This window comes from Rattus norvegicus, chromosome 9 (genome assembly GCF_036323735.1).
Source record: "Rattus norvegicus strain BN/NHsdMcwi chromosome 9, GRCr8, whole genome shotgun sequence".
Lineage (NCBI taxonomy): Eukaryota > Metazoa > Chordata > Mammalia > Rodentia > Muridae > Rattus > Rattus norvegicus.
In genome coordinates this window covers 67,441,225-67,460,593 of record NC_086027.1, presented here as the reverse complement: position 1 = coordinate 67,460,593, position 19,369 = coordinate 67,441,225, and the positions used below count along the sequence as shown (strand labels likewise).

Genomic DNA, 19,369 nt, shown 5'->3' with positions numbered 1-19,369 from the left:
CATGTGAGTGTCCTTCTTTAAATGCTGGTCCTCATGTGCAGGCATTTTTTGGAGCACCCAAATTACCACGCTAGTTTATATGCTGGGAATATTATTTTCCCTTCTGTCTTAGGATCTTATTGCTGTGAACAGACACCATGACCAATGTAAATTTTATAAACGACAACATTTAATTAGGGCTGGCTTCCAGGTTCAGAGGTTCAGTCCATTATCATCAAGGTAGGAGCATGGCAGCATCACAGCATCCAGGCAGTCGTGGTGCAGGAGGAGCTGAGTTCTACATCTTCACCTGAAGGAAGCCAGGAACAGACTGAGCATCCTCAGGCAGCTAGGAGGAGTGTCTCCAAGCCCACCCCACAGTGACACACTTCCTCCAACAAGGCCACGCCTTCTAATAGTGCCACCCACTGGGCCAAGCATATGCAGACCATCCCACCTTCACTATTTAGGTTCTGCAGGTAGTAAGAAGAGTGCATGGCTGGTCTGCTGAAACTCGCCTTTAATCTCAGCACCTCAGAGGTAGAGGCAGGGGAGCTCTGTGAGTTTGAGGCCATCCTGGTATACAAATTGAGTTCCAGGACAGCCAAGACAGAGTAACATCTTCTTAAACAAAACAAAACAAAAAACTAGAAGGAAAAGAAGGAAGGGGTGGAGGCAAGCCTGTTTCCTCCTCTTTAAAAAGAAAGCTGTGGTAGTGTGTTGACTCTCTGGCCACCCTACGCAGATCTGTGTCTGTGAGACCTGGGGCTTGAGGACCTGGAAGGACTGGGCAGACTACAGTCTAATGCTGCAGACAGCCTTTCTTCAGGTTCAGTGTACTTCTATACACGACTGTAACAGCAGTGATCCAAGGAAGGCTGTTAGAGTAAAGCAAAATGTAAACGAAGGTCAGTAAACACATTCTACATATTAACAGAGCAGCCCTTTCCCAGAACTTCCACAGGACAAACTAATTTAACACAATTGCCTGGCACATTCTATGTATTATGTCTGGGAAAACACCAAAGCAAGGCAAAAGGCCAGATCCAGGTCCAGGGTACAGGAGGACAGCACTCAGCATATCCTGTCTGCAGATTGGGTTCTATAGCGACGTTCTGAAATCCAACAAGAGTAAACATGTCCTATAAACGAAATGCAAGCGTCTATCACAGGAGGCATGAATCCTGTTCAAGAACAATCCGGGAAACAAAACGCACTTGAGGTCAGAGACCTGCCTTTTTCTCGAGCCGCAGTCAGAGTTCCCCCAAGGCATTGTTCACCATGCATCATTCTTTTGATCATGTTCAAACCATGGTACACCCCTTTAGCCCCAGCACTCAGGAAGGAGAGGGAAGTGGATCTCTGGGTTTGAGGCCAGCCTGGTCTGCAGAGTGAGTCCTAAAATAGCCATGGCTACATAGACCCTGTTTCAAAAGAAAACAATAGAGCTGTTTGGCCAACTGCAGTCTAAGTCTGGCTACCATGTTTTGTAAACAGTACTTTAACGCAGCCTATTTGTTATCTCCTGTCTCGCTCCTTGACTACAATAGCAATAATGATCACTGTGAAGGCTGAACATTCACAGCATGTTTTGCAGGCTAGGCATGTGTCAAGTTCAGTTCATCTTCTGGTGACAGGCTAGTCTGTGACAGCAGTAGTGGCGTAGGTCCAGGTCTCTTCAGTCTGCGTTTCCCTGTGGATACCAACTGACTATTTCTTTCTCTTGGCCTTGCCCACAGAAGCCATACTTGGCTTGCTGGTTGACTTCAATATTTCCCACCATTTTCCTGAAGGAGGAGGGACTACCAATCTTGACCTTGGGGTGTTTAGCCAGGTCACTATGACATTGTCCAGAGTCCCTGACTCTAAGGGAAAAAAAAAAAAAAAAAAAAAAAAACTGTGACGGCTGTGGTGGCATATGCCTTTGATTCCAGCATTGAAAACTAAGCACCAGAAGTTTCTCTGTAAGAGCTGGAGGCGTGCTTCAGAGGAGAGCGTTCGCCTAAGCTCCCAGGTGATCATAGTTTTACAGAGAAGAGAACTAGATGCCTAAAGGAGAACTTTCCCTGACACCTCCCTCATCCCACACAGATTGTTTCAGTCCTGTTAGATCTTGGTTTGGCTTGGTGCTCCCCAGAAGACTTGCAGACCATTTGGTTAATGCCAGTTAGACTACTACAGTTGTTAATGGATCTCGGATCATTCAAAAATTCACCACCACTGAAAGAGTCTGACCACAAATGCATTTTAACAAAGGGGTTTATTCAGATACTGGTACCAGGGCCACACCTGGGACTCGGGATTCCCAAATGTGACTCCATGCCAGAGTTACACAAACAGGGCCAGACAATTATAAGAAGAGCCCAGTGTTCCAGGAAGTTACATGTGCTTGGGCAAGTGTGGCTTACAGGTTAGAGGCATGCTTGTTTTACAGGCTGCTTAAGCACAGTAATTTAAATTTAAGACGTACTAGCCATCACACAATGTGTATCTTAGTTTCACTTAGCAACAAAGAACCTCACATCCAGCCACCTCTCCCCTGCACATTGTGAAGGCAAGTATTCTCATCCAGTTGTGTTTGAATAGCTAAAACTAGTCCAAACTATGTATTGAGCGTCTTCCAAGTTTGGATTCATAGATGTATACACATACATCTATGTGTATGTGTATGTGAGCAAACAGACATACATAAATAGACAGTATAATACACAAGCCTGAAGCAGAAGCAGGAGATCTCCACGTTTGAGGACAATCCGATCTCTATAGGGAGTTCAGGTCAGTGTGGGCCACAAGAGTGAGTGAGACCTTGTGTCCATTCGAATTGTACAGATTTCAGTAATAAAGGTGATGGCGTGCACACGATATTTATAAATTACTAGGCCAAACTAAGCACAACAGTTACTTTTCTGGGTGTTGTGACAAAATCCCTGACAAGCAGCTCACAGGTTTATTTCGGCTCATTGTTCAAGAGTTCACTCTGTCAAGGCAACAGGAATCTGAGGCAGCTGCTCACTGCATCCAGTCAGAAAACATGCATCTGCAGGGTTTGCCTTGCAGTGGCATGGGTGAGGGAGAGATGTCCTCACTACCTACCTCCTTCCTCATCACCCGAGCTGTGGAAGAGCAGGCCCAAGGGGCATGAAATCAGGAGAAATGGCCCTGTCCCTTGCTGACTGCAGCACTCCGGAGAGTGGGTCCCGCACCTTGCCTGAGCAGCACAGTAGAGATGGACCTGGTGGCTAGCCATGCAAGCTGGCCCTGAGGGTGTGAGAGCAGGAATGAGAGCTAGCCCAGCCCCTCACAAGCTGCACACTCAGAACAGGCCCTTGATTGTACAGCATTGCTTTGTGGGAACAGATGAGGTAGTCCTGAGGGCATGAGATCAGAAGAGCTGGCTCTGTCCCTTGCCAGCAATGACATTGTGGGAGCTGGCTGGGACAGTACCCCAGAGCTTGCCCTGATGGTATGGGTGTGGGAGAGCTGGTGGGCTACGACCCAGGCCCAGATCCAAGGCTTTGAGTCGGCCCACCCCAACATCTGAAGTGCTGGGGCATGTGAAAGTCCTGCAGTTCTATGACACAGGGCAACAACAGGATATATGAGAGGAGTCCCAGTGAGAATCCATTCTAGATAGATTAGCAGAAACCAGCAGCCTCAAACCAGACCAATGACTCATTGCATGAACATTTGCAAGTAAAGATGTGTGGACAAAGGAGTATGCTGTGGGACACACAATGACACACTGTGAAAACTGCTAATTACGGTTGGATTGACCAGATAGCCTTCCGGAGTTGTGTGTATAATGGAGGACTCCCTCCTTAACAAGCAGAGTTTCTCCTCTGACTTTGTCTAAGGAATTCTAAGCCCCCACATCTACCTGAGGCATGCTATGTAGCCTCAATTAGATTACGGGATCAATTTCCTTTCTTCTGACAGAACCTGTTCAGCCAGCACCTGAGATTCCTGAATGACTTCCCCACACCAGTGAGGAATTCCAGGTATCCTAAAACCTTTTCCCATCCTCATGTCCCTGCCCTCAGTCCCCCAAGCCTTATAAGCCTTCACTCACCATAAAGTTGATCTCCCTACTGACAAGCAGTCTTGGTGTGGTTTATTTACCATACATACTCACAGGGCTCCCCGCCCCTCCACTCTCTCTGCTCCCTTTGTCCTTGTGGATCAAATCGGCTCACAATCCACAAGGACAGTGAGACCCAGAACACACTACTGCTTCCACGACAAGATGTTTGTTATGTTGTATTTAATTTTTTTTTAGTTTTGTTTTTTATTTTCTTTTTGGAGGTAGGGTGGATACAAAGAAGAGATGAGTGCTACTGTGATACATAAAATGTTTTAGAAAAACACCAGTAAGTGCTGGTTCTTAGATAGGTACTCACCCGCAAACATATTTATTATGTGTATGGATGTTCTGCTTGCCTATATGACTGTGTACCATGTACGTGCAGTGTCCACAGAAGAGGGTGCTGGACTGCAGTTACAAATACTTGTAAGCTACCATATGGGTGCTGGAAATTGAACCCAGGTCCTTTGATAGAGCAGTCAGTGCTCTTAACCACTGAGCCAACTCTTCAGCTCCTGGTTCCTGTTTTTTATTTAGTCCAAGACCCTGTCTGTAGGATTGTGCCAATCTACATTTAGGGTGGTTAGTCTAGAAATTCTCACAGACATGCTTAGAGCTTTGTTTCCATGGTGATTATAAATCTCATGAAATTGTCAACAAAATAGCTACTATTGCAGCTGCCATTCTTCTATAGCCCCAGTTGGTTGGGTGGGGGGTACAATGAACTATGGTTTCTGGGAAAGATAAGTATTTCTCCCATCTCTTTAGCATAATTTCAGGTGAATCAGATTTAAGGGATGGAGTTGGCCAAGTGATTGACAGTCTGGGGTATATATTCAGGACGACGACGACGACGATGATGATGATGATGATTGTCTTAGGGTTTTACTGCTGTGAACAGACACCGTGACCAAGGCAAGTCTTATAAAGGACAACAATTAACTGGAGCTGGCTTACAGGTTCAGAGGTTCAGTCCACTATCATCAAGGTGGGAGCATGGCAGCATCCAGGCAGGCCTGGTGCAGGAGGAGCTGAGAGTTCTACATCTTCATCTGAAGGCTGCTAGTAGAAAACTGACTTCCAGGCAGCTAGGGTAAAGGTCTTACAACCACAGTGGCATATCTAATCCAACAAGGCCACTCCCTGAGTCAACCATATACAAACCATCACATTTCACTCCCTGGCCCTCATAGGCTTGTTCAAACACATGAGTCTATGAGAGTCATATCTAGCCATAACATAATAAAAAATGCATTTAGTCCAGCTTCCAAAGCCCCACAGTCTATAGCAGTCTTGACAATGTTAAAGTCCAAAGTTCAAGGTCGTTTCTGAGATTCATCCAATCACTTAACTGTAATCCCAAAGCAAGACTGGATTTGAACTCAGAGATCTGCTTGCCTCAGTCTCCTGGGATTAAAGGCATGCACTACCTTGATCGAGTCTAAGCTTTTCATAGCCACTATGCCTCAGGATTTCCATACCAAGATTCAGGTCAGAAACTTGTATCTCCCAGCCTCAGGATCTGGATCACAGGTGAGCCCTCCAATTCTGTATTGTAGTTCATTCCAGATATAGTCAAGTTGACAACCAGGAATGGCCATTACAAATTGTTTTTTGGTTTTTGTTTTTAGGGAGCCAGAGAAATGGTTAAAAACATTTGCTCCTGCAGAGGGCCTAAGTTTCATGAGGCTTGTCTCCATCTCTAAATCCAGTTCTGAGGGATCTGACCCTCCTTTCTGGCCTCCTTAAGCAACAAGCATCCATTGGTGTGCATATATATGTTGAGGTCTGCCAACTCCACCCTGCATAGCTGTAGTCATTTTGTTCCATGCCTGCCAGCTATTTCATATTGTTGCTGTAATGTGCCTGCCAGTCACTGACACAGAAAAGAACTTGACTCAGAACAAAGTCATGCTGATTACATATCTTGTTATGTTCGGTACAAAGTTTGATAATGTTAAGAAATTCCACAAAGTTTTATGTAGTACCCATCAAATTAAATGTCAAAATGAGCTCTTAAGTCTAAAATGGTTTCTGTCAGAGCTGACCACCCGGCAGCACTTCCTGCACCCGGGAATGAACTCACTGTGCTTTTGTGTTTTTTCCTTTATAAGCTGCTCTGAGAAATGTTTGTAGTTGTAGCTCAGCCCTGGAATTCTGAGCTGCAACCTTGATTGATCAATCTTGTGTTGTGTGTGTGTGTGTGTGTGTGTGTGTGTGTGTGTGTGTGTGTTTTTCCAGAGCTGAGGACTGAACCCAGGGCCTTGCGTTTGCTAGGCAAGCACTCTACCACTGAGCTAAATCCCCAACCTCTTGATTGATCAATCTTTTTTTTTTTTTTTTTTTGGTTCTTTTTTTTGGAGCTGGGGACCGAACCCAGGGCCTTGAGCTTCCTAGGTAAGCGCTCTACCACTGAGCTAAATCCCCAACCCCTTGATTGATCAATCTTAAGGTGTTCATTCAATAAACCATCCCTGTCTGACTGAGATGGGTGTTTGTGTGGTTTGTGGGGCGACTCCTGGACCCCAACATATACATACATGTAGGCAAAATATTCATATACGTACATGTAAAATTTTACAAATGAATCTTTAAAAAATACTTTGTGTGTGTATGTATCGGATGATATTGCAGAAATTGGTTCTCTCTTCCACTGTGTGTGTTTCCTGAAGATTGAACTCAGGTAGGCTTGGTGGCATTTTGTCTTTGCCTGTTAAGCCAACTCCAGCACCGTCTTCCCGTTTTTTTAGTTCTGGCTGGAATTTGCTATATAGACCATACCGAACTTGGACTCAGCGATACCCTTGTCTCTGCCTCCTTAGTGCTGGGATGTGCCACCATGCCCAGGTCTGGATTAACTCTTAAGGGTGGAGGTAATGGAGGCAAAGGAGTTATTTAACTTTTTAGAGCTACCAGGGAAATAGGAGGTGGGGGGATGAGGGAGGGGTCCATCCTCAAAGCCTTCAAGACTACTTACACTACTAGGCTCCTCTTCCCCCATCTCTTTCATTTCTAACAGCTTGAGGGAATATATTTAAAACATCAGTGCATGTCATACCCAACCACTAAAAACTAGTTTAAGACAGGTCACAGAACCGTAGTCGGTAAGTTACTAGCCAGAGATATTTTGTTGGTGTAGTTTAAAAGATTGCAATTAGGAGGGAAGGAGGGAGAGAGAGAGCTTGGTGAATACTGTAACAGTTGTTACTGTAACCCGCAGTGTCTAAGAACCTTTAAGAGAAGCCACAGCAACAACAGTCAAAGCCCAGTTCTTCCCTCCCCCGCCCATAGAATGGGCAGCGGGCCCGCGCCTGCGCACTTAGGGCCGGCGTAGGCCCCGCCCATCTACGTCACCAGTTTTCGGACAAGAATCTCTTGCTGGTGTTGTTCGCACCATTTTGTGCTGAGAGGTAGTTGCTGCCGCTTGCACACTTCCCTCCGTCGCCTTGAGAGCTTTGTCTTCAGGGTTGGAGTCTCTGCGGAAAGGTAAGACGCGGTTTCTGTCAGGGCCCTTCCTCCTATCCCGGCGCTGTCCGGCTGTCTCCTTGGGCCCGCTGCCTCCTCGGACCCCGCCGCAGCTCTTCCTGTCGCAGCCATGCGAAGGGGCTCTGCCTCGACTGTAGAGCTCTGGCCGCCAGCTTCTGTGTATGTGGGGACGGTGCCGGCAGGCTCCGCGTCCCAGGAGGGCGGGCCCGCTGCCAGCGCCTCAGCGACCGCGGTCAGACCTAAGATGGCGGTAGGGGGAAGGCCGCGTTCGTCCTTCCGAATGGCGGCGCCGGGCGCGGCCTTCGCTTAAACTCGATCAGTACTGGTTTTAATCTCGGTGGTGGCTCGGCGCAGTTTTTGGTGCTGATTTTCTTTATATTTGAAGCGAAAGGTCTTGTTAACCAGGCCGGACCCACACGCCGAGGTGATCTTGTTTGGGGTGGGCGCTGCAGGGTCAGCTTCACAGCAGGCTGTCACCCCAGTTCTGAGTAGAAGCCTTCGCCATGACAAAACCCGGCTTCGACGAAGAATTTCAGAAGCAGTCAGTCAACACGAAAGCAAAATCGAGCATATTGAAAATAGATGGCACACCGGGACAGGGCTTATCAGAGCGAGGAACGAGTGCTTTTTAGGAAGAGTTTAGGATTTAGTTAGGTATCTAGAGGTTGTGAAATCCTCTTTGTTTTAAACAGGGTTCAAAGGGTGTACTTTGTAACAACATTAAAATTCAAGAAGGCGGAGCTGTGGTGTCGCACACCTTTAATCCCGCACTGGGAAGACAGGCAGGCAGATCTCAGAGTTCGAGGACAGCCAGGGCTACACAGAGAAAGCCTGTCTTTAAAAAAAAAAAAGTTAAAGACAATTTCCTTTGTCAGCCACCTTGTGGGTGCTGGGAATTGAACTCAGGACCTCTAGAAGAGCAGTCAGTGCTCTTAACGGCCAAACCATTTCTTCAACCCCTGACAATTTCCTTTGTAAATAAAGTTGTAAAGTGGCAGTTGTTTACCTTCAGGAAACAGGAGGGGAACACCCTAAGAGTATGTCACTTCCGCACTCAGTAAACCGCCCTATTTTCATCCTCCTGGCCTGCCCTGTGAAGTAGATTGGCTTTATTGGCGGCGGTGCCCGGATTTTGCCGACTCAGATCCGCGGGCACCCATGATGAGCTGTTTTCCTTTTCAGGCTTTCCTCCCATATTTTCATGATTTTCCTCGTCTCCCTTTGCTAGCAGTAAGGGTATCTGCAGGGACTGTGGAAATTTTCGTGAAGGAGCATTGGGAAGTCAGGTCATATGCTGACCAACTTTTTTCTTTTTTTCTTTTTTTTTTGAGTTGTAAACAAGCACATAACATCCAAACATTTTAAAAACTTCTTAATTAGGGTCAATTATGGTTATGTTGGGTGTAGACTTAGTTTGGGTAGAAATTGGATTTCCTGAACCTGTAATTTGAATTTCTGAAAGGGCTGTCATATGTTTTGCTTAAGTTATATAGAAACTCTTTCCACTTACAAATTTGGGCATGGTGAGAACAAGGTAAGGTAAAGTTCAGATTGCAAATTCTGAGGCATTGAAATAATATTTATGATTTTAGGCAGTTGACTACAATTTTAGAACCTTTTGTTTGATTTAAAACAAAAGGTCAGTGCTGGGGGTGACATGGATTTAATCCCAGTACTCCAGAGGCAAGAGGCAGGTAGTTCTCTGAGTTCAAAGGCAGCCTGGTCTACATAGCTAGAGCTACATATACATAGTGAGACCATCTGGGAAGGGGGAAAGATCAAAACTAGTGGGAATTTGCAGAGTTTTACTACTGCACATCACAGAAATACAATTTAACTGGTAAAAATTGTCTTTTATAGATGAGACATTCAAAGAGAACTTACTGTCCTGACTGGGATGAAAGAGATTGGGATTATGGAACATGGAGAAGCAGCAGCAGTCATAAAAGAAGGAAGAGATCACATAGCAGTGCCCGTGATTATAAGCGATGCAAATACAATCACTCCAAAACAACGGACAGGTAAGATAGACAGTTATGGGCTGATAAGGAGTCTTAGCTGGTTCTTAAAGCTCTGGCACTACCCTTGTATCCTGTAACTCAGCTCCAGAGGACCTGATGCTCTGTTCTACCCATACAGACACACACAATTAAAAATAGTCTTTACAGGGCACATGAATTACTGCAGTATAAAATAGATTTTTAGCCTGGGAATATAGCTCAGGAACGTTTGTCTACTATGCAAACGTTTCTGGGGGCCGTATCTGATATAATTGGTATTAACTGCATAATCGAAGGACTAGTTCAGTGGACATAGGCGTTGAGCTCAATTCTCTACTCTGCAATTGTTTGGTGTATAAAACAAAACTTTTTTTCTCTTCTAGCTATTATCTGGAAAGTAGATCCATACATGAGAAAGCCTATCACAGCCGACGCTATGTTGATGAATACAGGAATGACTACATGACCTACGAGCCAGGGTATCCCTATGGAGAACCTGGAAGCAGATACCAGAATCATAGTAGCAAGTCCTCTGGTAGGAGTGGAAGAAGCAGTTACAAAAGCAAACATAGGAGTCACCACCACACGTCACATCGTCGTTCACATGGGGTATGAGCACCTTTTAAACATTGAAGTTTTCATTTCCCATGGAGAACAGGAAGCAGTTTTGTGTGTGTTTGAGATAAAAGTCATCACAACTCTACCCTGCAGGAGTATTGTTCTTTTAGTATTTGTGCATTGCATAAGAAATTCATGAAAACTGCATATTTAGTTCTGAAATGATAGGAAAGATTTTCTCAATGTTATTTCAAGATAATGTTATTTTGATAAGTTGTCAGTTTATTCCAAAGAATTAGGTATTTTTTGTTAGTCTTAGTTATTTATGACTTATTAACATGTTGAGTAAGTCTTTTCTCATTAAGATACAGATTTGAAATTAGTGTCATGTATTAATTTGGAAACCTATCAGATAACATTTTAAATGCTATAGTGTTATATACAAAATTTTTTTTCCTTCCCAAATTAGGACTATTGTTTTATCTACTGTTTTAATATTTATTTTCTTGATTAGTTAGGCCAAATCTTAATTTGGCCACAAGGTAGTAAGGTAAATACTGCATCCTACAGTTTTGTAGTATTAATTTAGGACACTGTGTTTGAGTGATTGCCACAGATGAGCTTTTTGTTTTTTAAGAAGAAAAGCAAATGTGTTTATGTTTTGTTGCCTTACCACTTGAAGTATCTTATCTGAAAATCTGTTCCTTGCCATGTTTTTCTCCTGTTAACATAAACTATGTGCCCTGTGAATTTCTGGGGACTGAATTTGAAATTGCTCCTGCCAACCGTTTGTGGCCTGGCGTGTATCTGAATGCCTGAATATCTCCCCGCTGAATGAATTTCGTATTCTGCCCTGAATTCACTCGGGTATATTGATTGGCTGGATCTTGGTGCTGGTGCCGCCCACTTGACGTTTCCAGAAGAGTCACCGAAGGAAAAGATCGAGGAGTGTAGAGGATGATGAGGAGGGTCACCTGATCTGTCAGAGTGGAGACGTACTAAGTGCAAGATGTATAGAATATTTTTCAACACTTATTAACTTTTCAGATAACATAATCTATATATTTATATAGATTAAAGTTTCAGGGATTTGGAAATCTTTTTCTTTCTGTTTTTGTTTTGTTTTGTTTTGCTTTCATTTCTTTTGGTGGGAGGGGATTGTCTTTACTTTCTTTGGAGTTTTAATATTAAACAAATTCCAGAGCAGTAAATCAAGTTAATGAAATTAGTCTGAGAATGAAATTAGATCTAAGAATAGTTTGTTTTTTGGATGGTGTTGGCTGATAAGTAATTAATGATAAGGAAATTTGCAGCATCACCTAGAATAATCTGCATTGATAACGCTTGTAAGTACATTGTTCTCATTTCATGTTACTAATGATATGTATTCCTCTTTTTTAGATGAAATTGTTGATACTTTAGGTGAAGGTGCTTTTGGAAAAGTGGTGGAGTGTATCGATCATAAAGTGTAAGTTTCTATTTTTTCCCTTTTTGGTTTTTTGAAACAATTTCTCTGTGTAACAGCCCTTGGAACTCAGTTGCTAGACCAGGTTGGCATACTTACTGCTTAGATTCACCTACCTATGCTTCTGGGATGTTTCTGAGACAGGGTCTCTCACTTTGCAGGCCTGGAGCTCTCACAGAAATCCTCTTACCTCTTTCTTTGAGTGTTGGGATCAAAGGTGTGTACTATCATACCTGACCTCTTGTATTTTTTTAAACGAAACCAACTAAATAGTATGTGCAGCTTCCTGGTTGGAGAGGGACAGACATCTCTGGAGTTTAATTCCCAGCACCAAAGAGCATGGGAATACTTGATTTTCTTTAGATGAATTGGGATGACAGAGCTGGGTGTCAAAAGTGTGATTATTCAGGACTATTGAGGCCCATCATGCTTCAGTACTGCTTTTCATACTGCTCAGCCTGTGTTGATGATCATGTTGACCTAGGGATTCAACATGCTAATAACGGTGATTTTTATGTTTACTTGTGTGTGCGCTCATGCACATGAGTGCAGAGGCCAGAAGAGTATGTCCATACAGGTGGTTGTGAGCTGGGTGGCCTGGTGCAGGTACTGGAAATGAATTCTGCACTTCTTTTTTTTTTTTTTAAGATTTATTCATTTATTATATATAAGTACACTGTAGCTGTCTTCAGATACACCAGAAGAGGGCATCGGATCTCTTTTACAGATGGTTGTGAGCCACCATGTGGTTGCTGGGAATTGAACTCAGGACCTCTGGAAGAGTAGTCAGGTACTCTTAACCACAGAGCCATCTCTCCAGCCCTCCCAGCCCGAATTCTGCACTTCTTAAGACCAGAACACAACTGTTAAAGATTTTTTTTTCTCTGTACCTTTATTTTTTTATCCTCTGGAATAAAGGGAACTTTCTTATAGGACTTTTTGAGGACCTGCGGTGCTGTGCTAATGGTGTGAAAACATTTATCCAGCTTTAAACTTAGACCTTTAGCAGAGGCAGAGTCCCAGCTGTTCTTTAAGCTTACCTCTGATTGACTGAGACCTGCCAGCCGGCTGTCTATTTACCTCCCTGCCCTGCTCCCTTCAATGTCCTCTTCAATTCTTCTGATTTTTGAATCCCACACCTCTCTTGCCCCTTTGCCTTGGTACTTCTTGCCCCAGCTATTGACCATCAGTTCTTTATTATAGTCAGTCAGCAGGGAGACAGCCAGCATGTGATTGATACATCTCTTAAATTGCTTGTAGGCAGGTGAGGAGGGACAAATGTTAAAAATAGAAAACCTAGTGATGAGCCATATTGTATTAACTTAATCTGGACTGTTCGTGTATATATTCTTTAGTTGAAAGAACAAAGGATAACTCATGATTAAAGGTCGTTACTTAGTGGTGTGTGGGGTTTTGTTTGTTTGGTGGTTTGGTTTCTTTGGGACGGTTCCTCTCTGGAACTCACTGTAGACCAGGCTGACTCTGAATTTAGGCATCCTCTTGCTTCTGCTTCCAGAGTGCTTGGGATTAAAGGCATGCCATTATACCATCTTGGATTATCATCTTTTTTTTTTTTTTTTTTTTTTTTTTTTGTTTTATGTGCATTGGTTTTTGCCTGAATGTGTGTCTAAATGTGGGCATTAGATCCTCTGGAACTGGAGCTGCCCACAGTTGTGAACTACTAGATTATCACTTTTTTAAACTTAGGTTTATTCTCTTTAACAGGGGAGGTAGACATGTAGCGGTAAAAATAGTTAAAAATGTGGATAGATACTGTGAAGCTGCTCAATCGGAAATACAAGTTTTGGAACACTTAAATGCAACAGACCCCCATAGTACTTTGTAAGTATCAGATGAAAACTTTAAATAGTTTCAGAAAGATTTGAATTGTAAGCTCTATTGAATTATTTTTTTTTATGTGTTTATAGCCGTTGTGTCCAGATGTTGGAATGGTTTGAGCACCGAGGTCACATTTGCATTGTGTTTGAACTTCTGGGGCTTAGTACTTACGATTTCATTAAGGAAAACAGCTTTCTGCCGTTTCGAATGGATCATATCAGGAAGATGGCATATCAAATATGCAAATCTGTAAACTGTAAGTTCTTGACATTCCTTCTAAAATGTGAGTTTGAGACTAATGTCAAACTAATTTGGATCTTTAAAAGGAAGAATCTGGGGGAACTAGGAACTCTAGGTCAGTGAGAGAAATGAGGCCTTTTTCTTTGTCCCCATCACTACAGAAGACTACAAAATGAGATTTAAAGCTCTGGCCTGGCCTGAGAGTATACAGACAACTCGGGGGATTGGATGCTGATTAAAAGATAGCAACCTTATTAAGAATAGTGTAAAAGGGGCTGGAGAGATGGCTCAGTGGTTAAGAGCACTGGCTGCTCTTCCAGAGGTCCTGAGTTCAATTCCCAGCAATCACATGGTGACTCACAAACCATCTGTAATGAGATCTGATGCCCTCTTCTGGTGTGCATGAAGACAGCAACAGTGTACTCACATATAATAAGTAAATAAAAAAAAAAATGTTATAAAAGGCCAGGCAGTGGTAGGGCATATCTTTAACGCGTGGATCTCTTAAGTTCAAGGCCAGCCGGGGCTACACAAAAACCTGTTTTGAAGAAGAAGGAAAAAAATAAAAAGATTTGAATATATATTTATCTTAATAGTTATAGTTTACTTTTTAAAGATTTATTTACCTTTTTAAAAAATGGCCTGGAGAGATGGTTCAATGGTTTAGAGCTCACACAGACTTGAAGCTGCTCTTCCAGAGGTCCTGAGTTCAAATCCCAGGAACCACATGGTGGCTCACAACCATCTGTAGTGAGCATGAGATGCCCTCTTATGGTGTGTCTGAAGACAGCAACAGTGTATTCTTCATATACATAAGATAATTCTTTAAAAGATTTATTTAATACATGAGTGTTTCCTAATATTGGTTGTGAAGCCACCATGTGGTTGCTGGGAATTGAACTCGGGACTGGAGAAGCAGGCAGTGCTCTTAACTGCTGAGCCATCTCCAGTTCCGAAAGATCAGAATTTTCAAGTATCTTTTTATCTAAATTTGAGGCCAGCTGGGCTATGTAAGACCTTATCTCAAAAAAAAAGACAAAAGGTGAATGAATGCATGAGACTGATTTAGCCTAGAGTTGTAAAAAATTGAAATGCAGCAAATCTCAGTTTGATTTTGTTGTGTGTGGTTTTTTTAAAGATTCATTTTATTTATATGAGTACATTGTAGCTGTCTTCAGACACACTAGAAGAGGGCATTGGCTCTCATTGGATCCCTACTTACTGAGCCCTCTCTCCAGTCCTAAACCTCAGTTTAAGACAGCCCTCTATCTACCCCCTGGAACAAGATATGTTAACCAGCCTGTCTTTGAATACCCTGTTACCATTGTCCTTTTTGGCAACCCTCTGACCTTTTCTTCTAAGTACTGGGATTACTGATGGGAGCTGTCCTTCTCAGCTTCCTTCTGTTACTGAGGAAGTCTCATTGTACAGTCCAGGGCAGCCTTGTACACTATCCTAGTTCTAAGGTTGTAATGCTACCAGTACATCCAGCATCACTAGAGTTGGCGACGATTCAGTCCCTGATGGTTTGAGACAGTCTGATCGTCTGAGGATGGCCTCAGATCTCAGTATCCTGCCCTAGTATCACCACCCAGACGTTGTGGATAGAGCATTATATGGATGGAAATCATTTGTTATCAGGCATAGATTCCCTACACCTTCTTTAGGGAATTCTTTACTGGAGGAAGATTGCTGGTTACTTTTTACAGTGTATAGGGATATACCAGAGGGTTTTTTCCCCCTTTGTTTAATTTTGTTATTTTCATGTGTGTACGACATAAACGTGATCATAGGCTATCAGATCCCCTGGAGTTTAGGTTTCAGGTGGTTGTGCCACTTAATATGGGTGCTGGGAATTGAACCCAGGTCTTGAAGAATAGTACATTACATTCCATGCCACTGAGCAGTCTTACCAGACCATCTTGTTTTTTATGACAATCTCAGCTAGGCTGAGTGGTAAGCATCTTTAATCACAGCATTCAAGTAACGGAGGCAGGCCAATCTCCGAGGTCAAGGCCAGACTCTTCCACATAGGAAGTATTAGGAAAGCCAGAGCTATAGAGAAGGGACCCTGTAACAAACAAAAATGGTTCATTCCTATCTAGGCTGGTTGTAGACTTAGATTTCCGTGCTTCAACTTCTTGAGTGCTATGAATATAGGCATATGTCACAATAAAGGGCTTATGATTTTGTTTTGATATCTGAGACTATAAAGTAACTATGTACTTCTTTCCAGTTTTGCATAGTAATAAATTGACTCACACAGACTTGAAGCCTGAAAACATCTTATTTGTGAAGTCTGACTACACAGAGGCTTATAATCCCAAAATGGTGAGTACCTTATAGCGTGATCATCATAGTGCTGATGGATACTTTGTCTTAGCAGTTTGACTTTATAACTTGTCACCTGTGACTTTCAGAAACGTGATGAACGCACTATAGTAAATCCCGATATTAAAGTGGTGGACTTTGGGAGTGCAACATATGATGACGAACATCACAGCACATTGGTATCTACAAGACATTACAGAGCACCAGAAGTCATTCTAGGTCAGTACTTGATGTGCTGGAATGGTGTGCTGCTTTATTGAATTCAACGTAAAATTTGTAGTTTTGGGTATTATTTGTATGACTGTTTTGTTGATTATTTTCTCATTAAATAATACTCTAGACTAAGGAATGCAGCTCAGTCGTTCAGCTCTTGCCTAAGCTGCCAAGGCCTGTGACCAATACCCAGGATTATCAAAAATAATGAAAAAGAAAAATAAACAACAGTATTAGAAATTATGTTGAGAATCTTAAAATTGCTGGACACGGTGGCACATGTCTTTAATCAGAGGTTGGTAGATATCTTGAGTTAGAAGCCAGCCTAAGCCACATAGTGAGATCCTGTTCCACAAACAAACGTTGAAGTCTCCACAAACCGCCTGTGAAATTAGCAAGTGGTGCTTAGCCTTTAAAAAGGAGATTTTTTCTTTTTTTGAGAAATGTTTTATTGAGTGGGCATTTTATTGTCTGTTCAAGATTAACCTGAGCTACATATCCAGAGTCTGACTTAAAGAATGTACTTTAAAGAACAAATTGGGGGGCTGGAGAGACGGCTCAGTGGTTAAGAGCACTGACTGCTCTTCCAGAGGTCCTGAGTTCAAATCCCAGCAACCACATGGTGGCTCACAACCATCTGTAATGAGATCCGATGCCCTCTTCTGGTGTGTCTGAAGACAGCTACAGTGTACTTATATATAATAAATAAATAAATCTTTTTAAAAAAAAAAACAAAAAACAAATTGTATTGCCTACCATGCACCTAAGTACGTCAGAGAGACTATATGGTGCGATTCAGTGCTCCTGGAGTGTGGTAAAGAAAATGAAAATGCAAGATTAATCAAGCACCTTATACATCGAGGGCAGGGCAATTGAGAACTTTAGGGTTTTATTAGCCTAATTTGGTCTCAGAATTTCCAGTTTCTATTTCCAGAATCTTAAAATTATTTTTGAATTCTACGGCAAAATGTCTTTCAGAAACAGTGAGGATTTCTACACTGACATTGTGTTTGCTTTGCAGCCCTAGGGTGGTCACAACCATGTGATGTCTGGAGTATAGGATGTATTCTTATCGAGTATTATCTTGGATTTACAGTTTTTCCGGTAAGTGACAATGAATGATGTGCTATAGTGACTTTGCATTAAAAAGTATGTATTTGTGTAAACTACTCTTAAAAAATGTATTTACACAACACAAGAATTAAGATTGTATACTTTGTCTTGGCAGTTTTACCATTATCATAAGCAGTTGTCTCCAACCATTTAGGGAAGAACAGTGGCAAGTTTGAGGCTTGTAATACTTTGTTGTCCTGCAGCTTGAGCCATATGTCATTTTGATGATTATCTTTCTTGTGACTTCTAAACAGCTAGAACTAGAGAACTAATTGTTGAATGGGGCGTGATGTATAAGTTAATAAGTGTTTTTATTTCAGACTCATGATAGCAGGGAACATTTAGCAATGATGGAAAGGATTCTTGGACCACTGCCAAAGCACATGATTGAGAAAACCAGGTATGTTTTACTTGTCATGTCGTCTGTAGTAGTGAATACCACTGGATTCGATTAGTAACTCATGCACAGATACTTTGCTGTGTCGAGCTGGGGAGGGCAGGATGGTAATTGAACATTTAACTGTTCTAGGAAACGCACATACTTCCATCACGATCGATTGGATTGGGATGAGCACAGTTCTGCTGGCAGATATGTTTCTCGGCGCTGTAAGCCTCTGAAGGTAGGCCTTGGACAATCTTTAAATAACCGGGACTTGCATGCTTCCACTTTTGGGGTGGAGAGAGCCCTGGCTGTTATAGTCTGTTGGCCTTCACCTCTGAGGGTCTCTGTTTCTGACCTGAATTTTGCTTTTTGAGATGGGGTCTTGTACAGGGACATATTAGCCAGGAGAGCCTCAGAAATTTTCATCAGCCTCCCAGTGTTGTGTGCACTATTATATCTGGCTTCTTTTCCCCTCCCTCTAACTAGAACCATTTTAATAATGGTTTAAAAGAGAGACCTGGTAACCTGGCATCCCATGAGGGTGAATGGTTCCTTCTGTTTTATGTTGGAGAAAGAAAGTACAGCAGTAAGAGTTTGTCTTTCTGTTTCAGGAGTTTATGCTGTCTCAGGATGCCGAGCATGAGCTTCTCTTTGACCTCATTGGGAAAATGTTGGAGTATGATCCAGCCAAAAGAATCACTCTCAAAGAAGCCCTAAAGCATCCTTTCTTTTACCCGCTTAAAAAGCATACATGATTTATAAATATGGTGCTCTGAAAGAAATTTTACAGACTGTATCAGTCTAGATTTTAATTTATTTGTATAGCTTTGTACACTGATGTTTTAGAGGCTTTATGAGATACATGGCCAAGCCATACAACATCTTTCAGTAATTATAGAACGATTTATTTGGAATAAACTTTGTGCTTATGAATGTATAAAGGTATACAGCTTGGTGTACTGTCTTTCTGCAGTTATTTTAAAAGTCTAGAGGTAACTTTGCCTTTTATGAATATGGGTACAGATGTATGCCTACACCACACATTGCTAAAAGTCGAACTTGGGCCCTCTAGACAACAGCAGCTAGTTCTCTTTACCACTGAACTTTCTCGCCAGACCCAACTTTGTTTATATTTTTATGAGGTTAAAAAGGTGACTATTGCAGTATCCTTCTCTAAGTTTATAAAGCCCAACTAAAGATTAGCTTAGGTTGTATTTTCCTTTATTCTTGCTCAAAGTTTAGTATTGCTGTTTCCTGGCCAGTGTGTTCTGCTTGTTAACTCTTCAGGCTAAGAAGTGAGCTCTCAGAGTCTTTGTAGCCACATTTCTGAATCAAGGCTCCTGTAGAGAGGCAGGTCTTTGTGTACACTTGTTCATTGTATGTGGAATGGTTATCTGTCTCAGTGGCCCTCTGCTTACCCATGCAGATGGGATATTTGAACCCTGTGCTTTATCAGGACTTCATACAGTGAATGCCAAGCCTTAATTCCATGGTCTTTTATTTACACGCTCAGTGCATAAACATGTTTGTTGATAGGTTGGAAGCAAACAGTGGCAGGAAAGAACTAACAGGAGAGGTTTTAAGAATTGCCAGTAATTTTACAGTCCTCCTTGTTGCCCCAAGGATTCCAACTCCAAGCCTCTGAAGGTAGAACTATTCCTTAAGTAATAAAACCCTTAACA

At 42.4% G+C, this 19,369-nt stretch overlaps 1 protein-coding gene and 1 long non-coding RNA gene across 3 annotated transcripts; one reads left to right on the top strand and one right to left on the bottom strand.

The window, feature by feature from the left end:
- Positions 1-150: 150 nt before the first annotated feature.
- LOC134480578 (uncharacterized) lies at positions 151-7,241 on the bottom strand. Its single transcript, XR_010055000.1, has 2 exons — positions 3,073-7,241; positions 151-857 (listed from the first exon to the last, which is right to left on the bottom strand). It is a non-coding gene; the product is annotated as an uncharacterized LOC134480578 (long non-coding RNA).
- Positions 7,242-7,413: 172 nt separating this feature from the next.
- On the top strand, positions 7,414-18,632 carry Clk1 (CDC-like kinase 1). 2 transcript variants are annotated; one of them, NM_001106913.2, is made up of 13 exons: positions 7,414-7,546; positions 9,407-9,567; positions 9,930-10,155; positions 11,025-11,115; positions 11,506-11,572; positions 13,295-13,411; positions 13,498-13,664; positions 15,885-15,979; positions 16,069-16,198; positions 17,214-17,296; positions 17,626-17,705; positions 17,835-17,925; positions 18,299-18,632. In NM_001106913.2, exons 2-13 carry the CDS (start codon positions 9,407-9,409, stop codon positions 18,440-18,442), a joined length of 1,452 nt encoding a protein of 483 aa, NP_001100383.2. In that variant the 5' UTR covers positions 7,414-7,546; the 3' UTR covers positions 18,443-18,632. The 2 variants fall into 2 exon arrangements, with proteins under 2 accessions (NP_001100383.2, XP_063123017.1); XM_063266947.1 differs by lacking the exons at positions 7,414-7,546; positions 9,407-9,567; positions 11,025-11,115 and having other exon boundaries at positions 10,028-10,155.
- Positions 18,633-19,369: the final 737 nt, after the last annotated feature.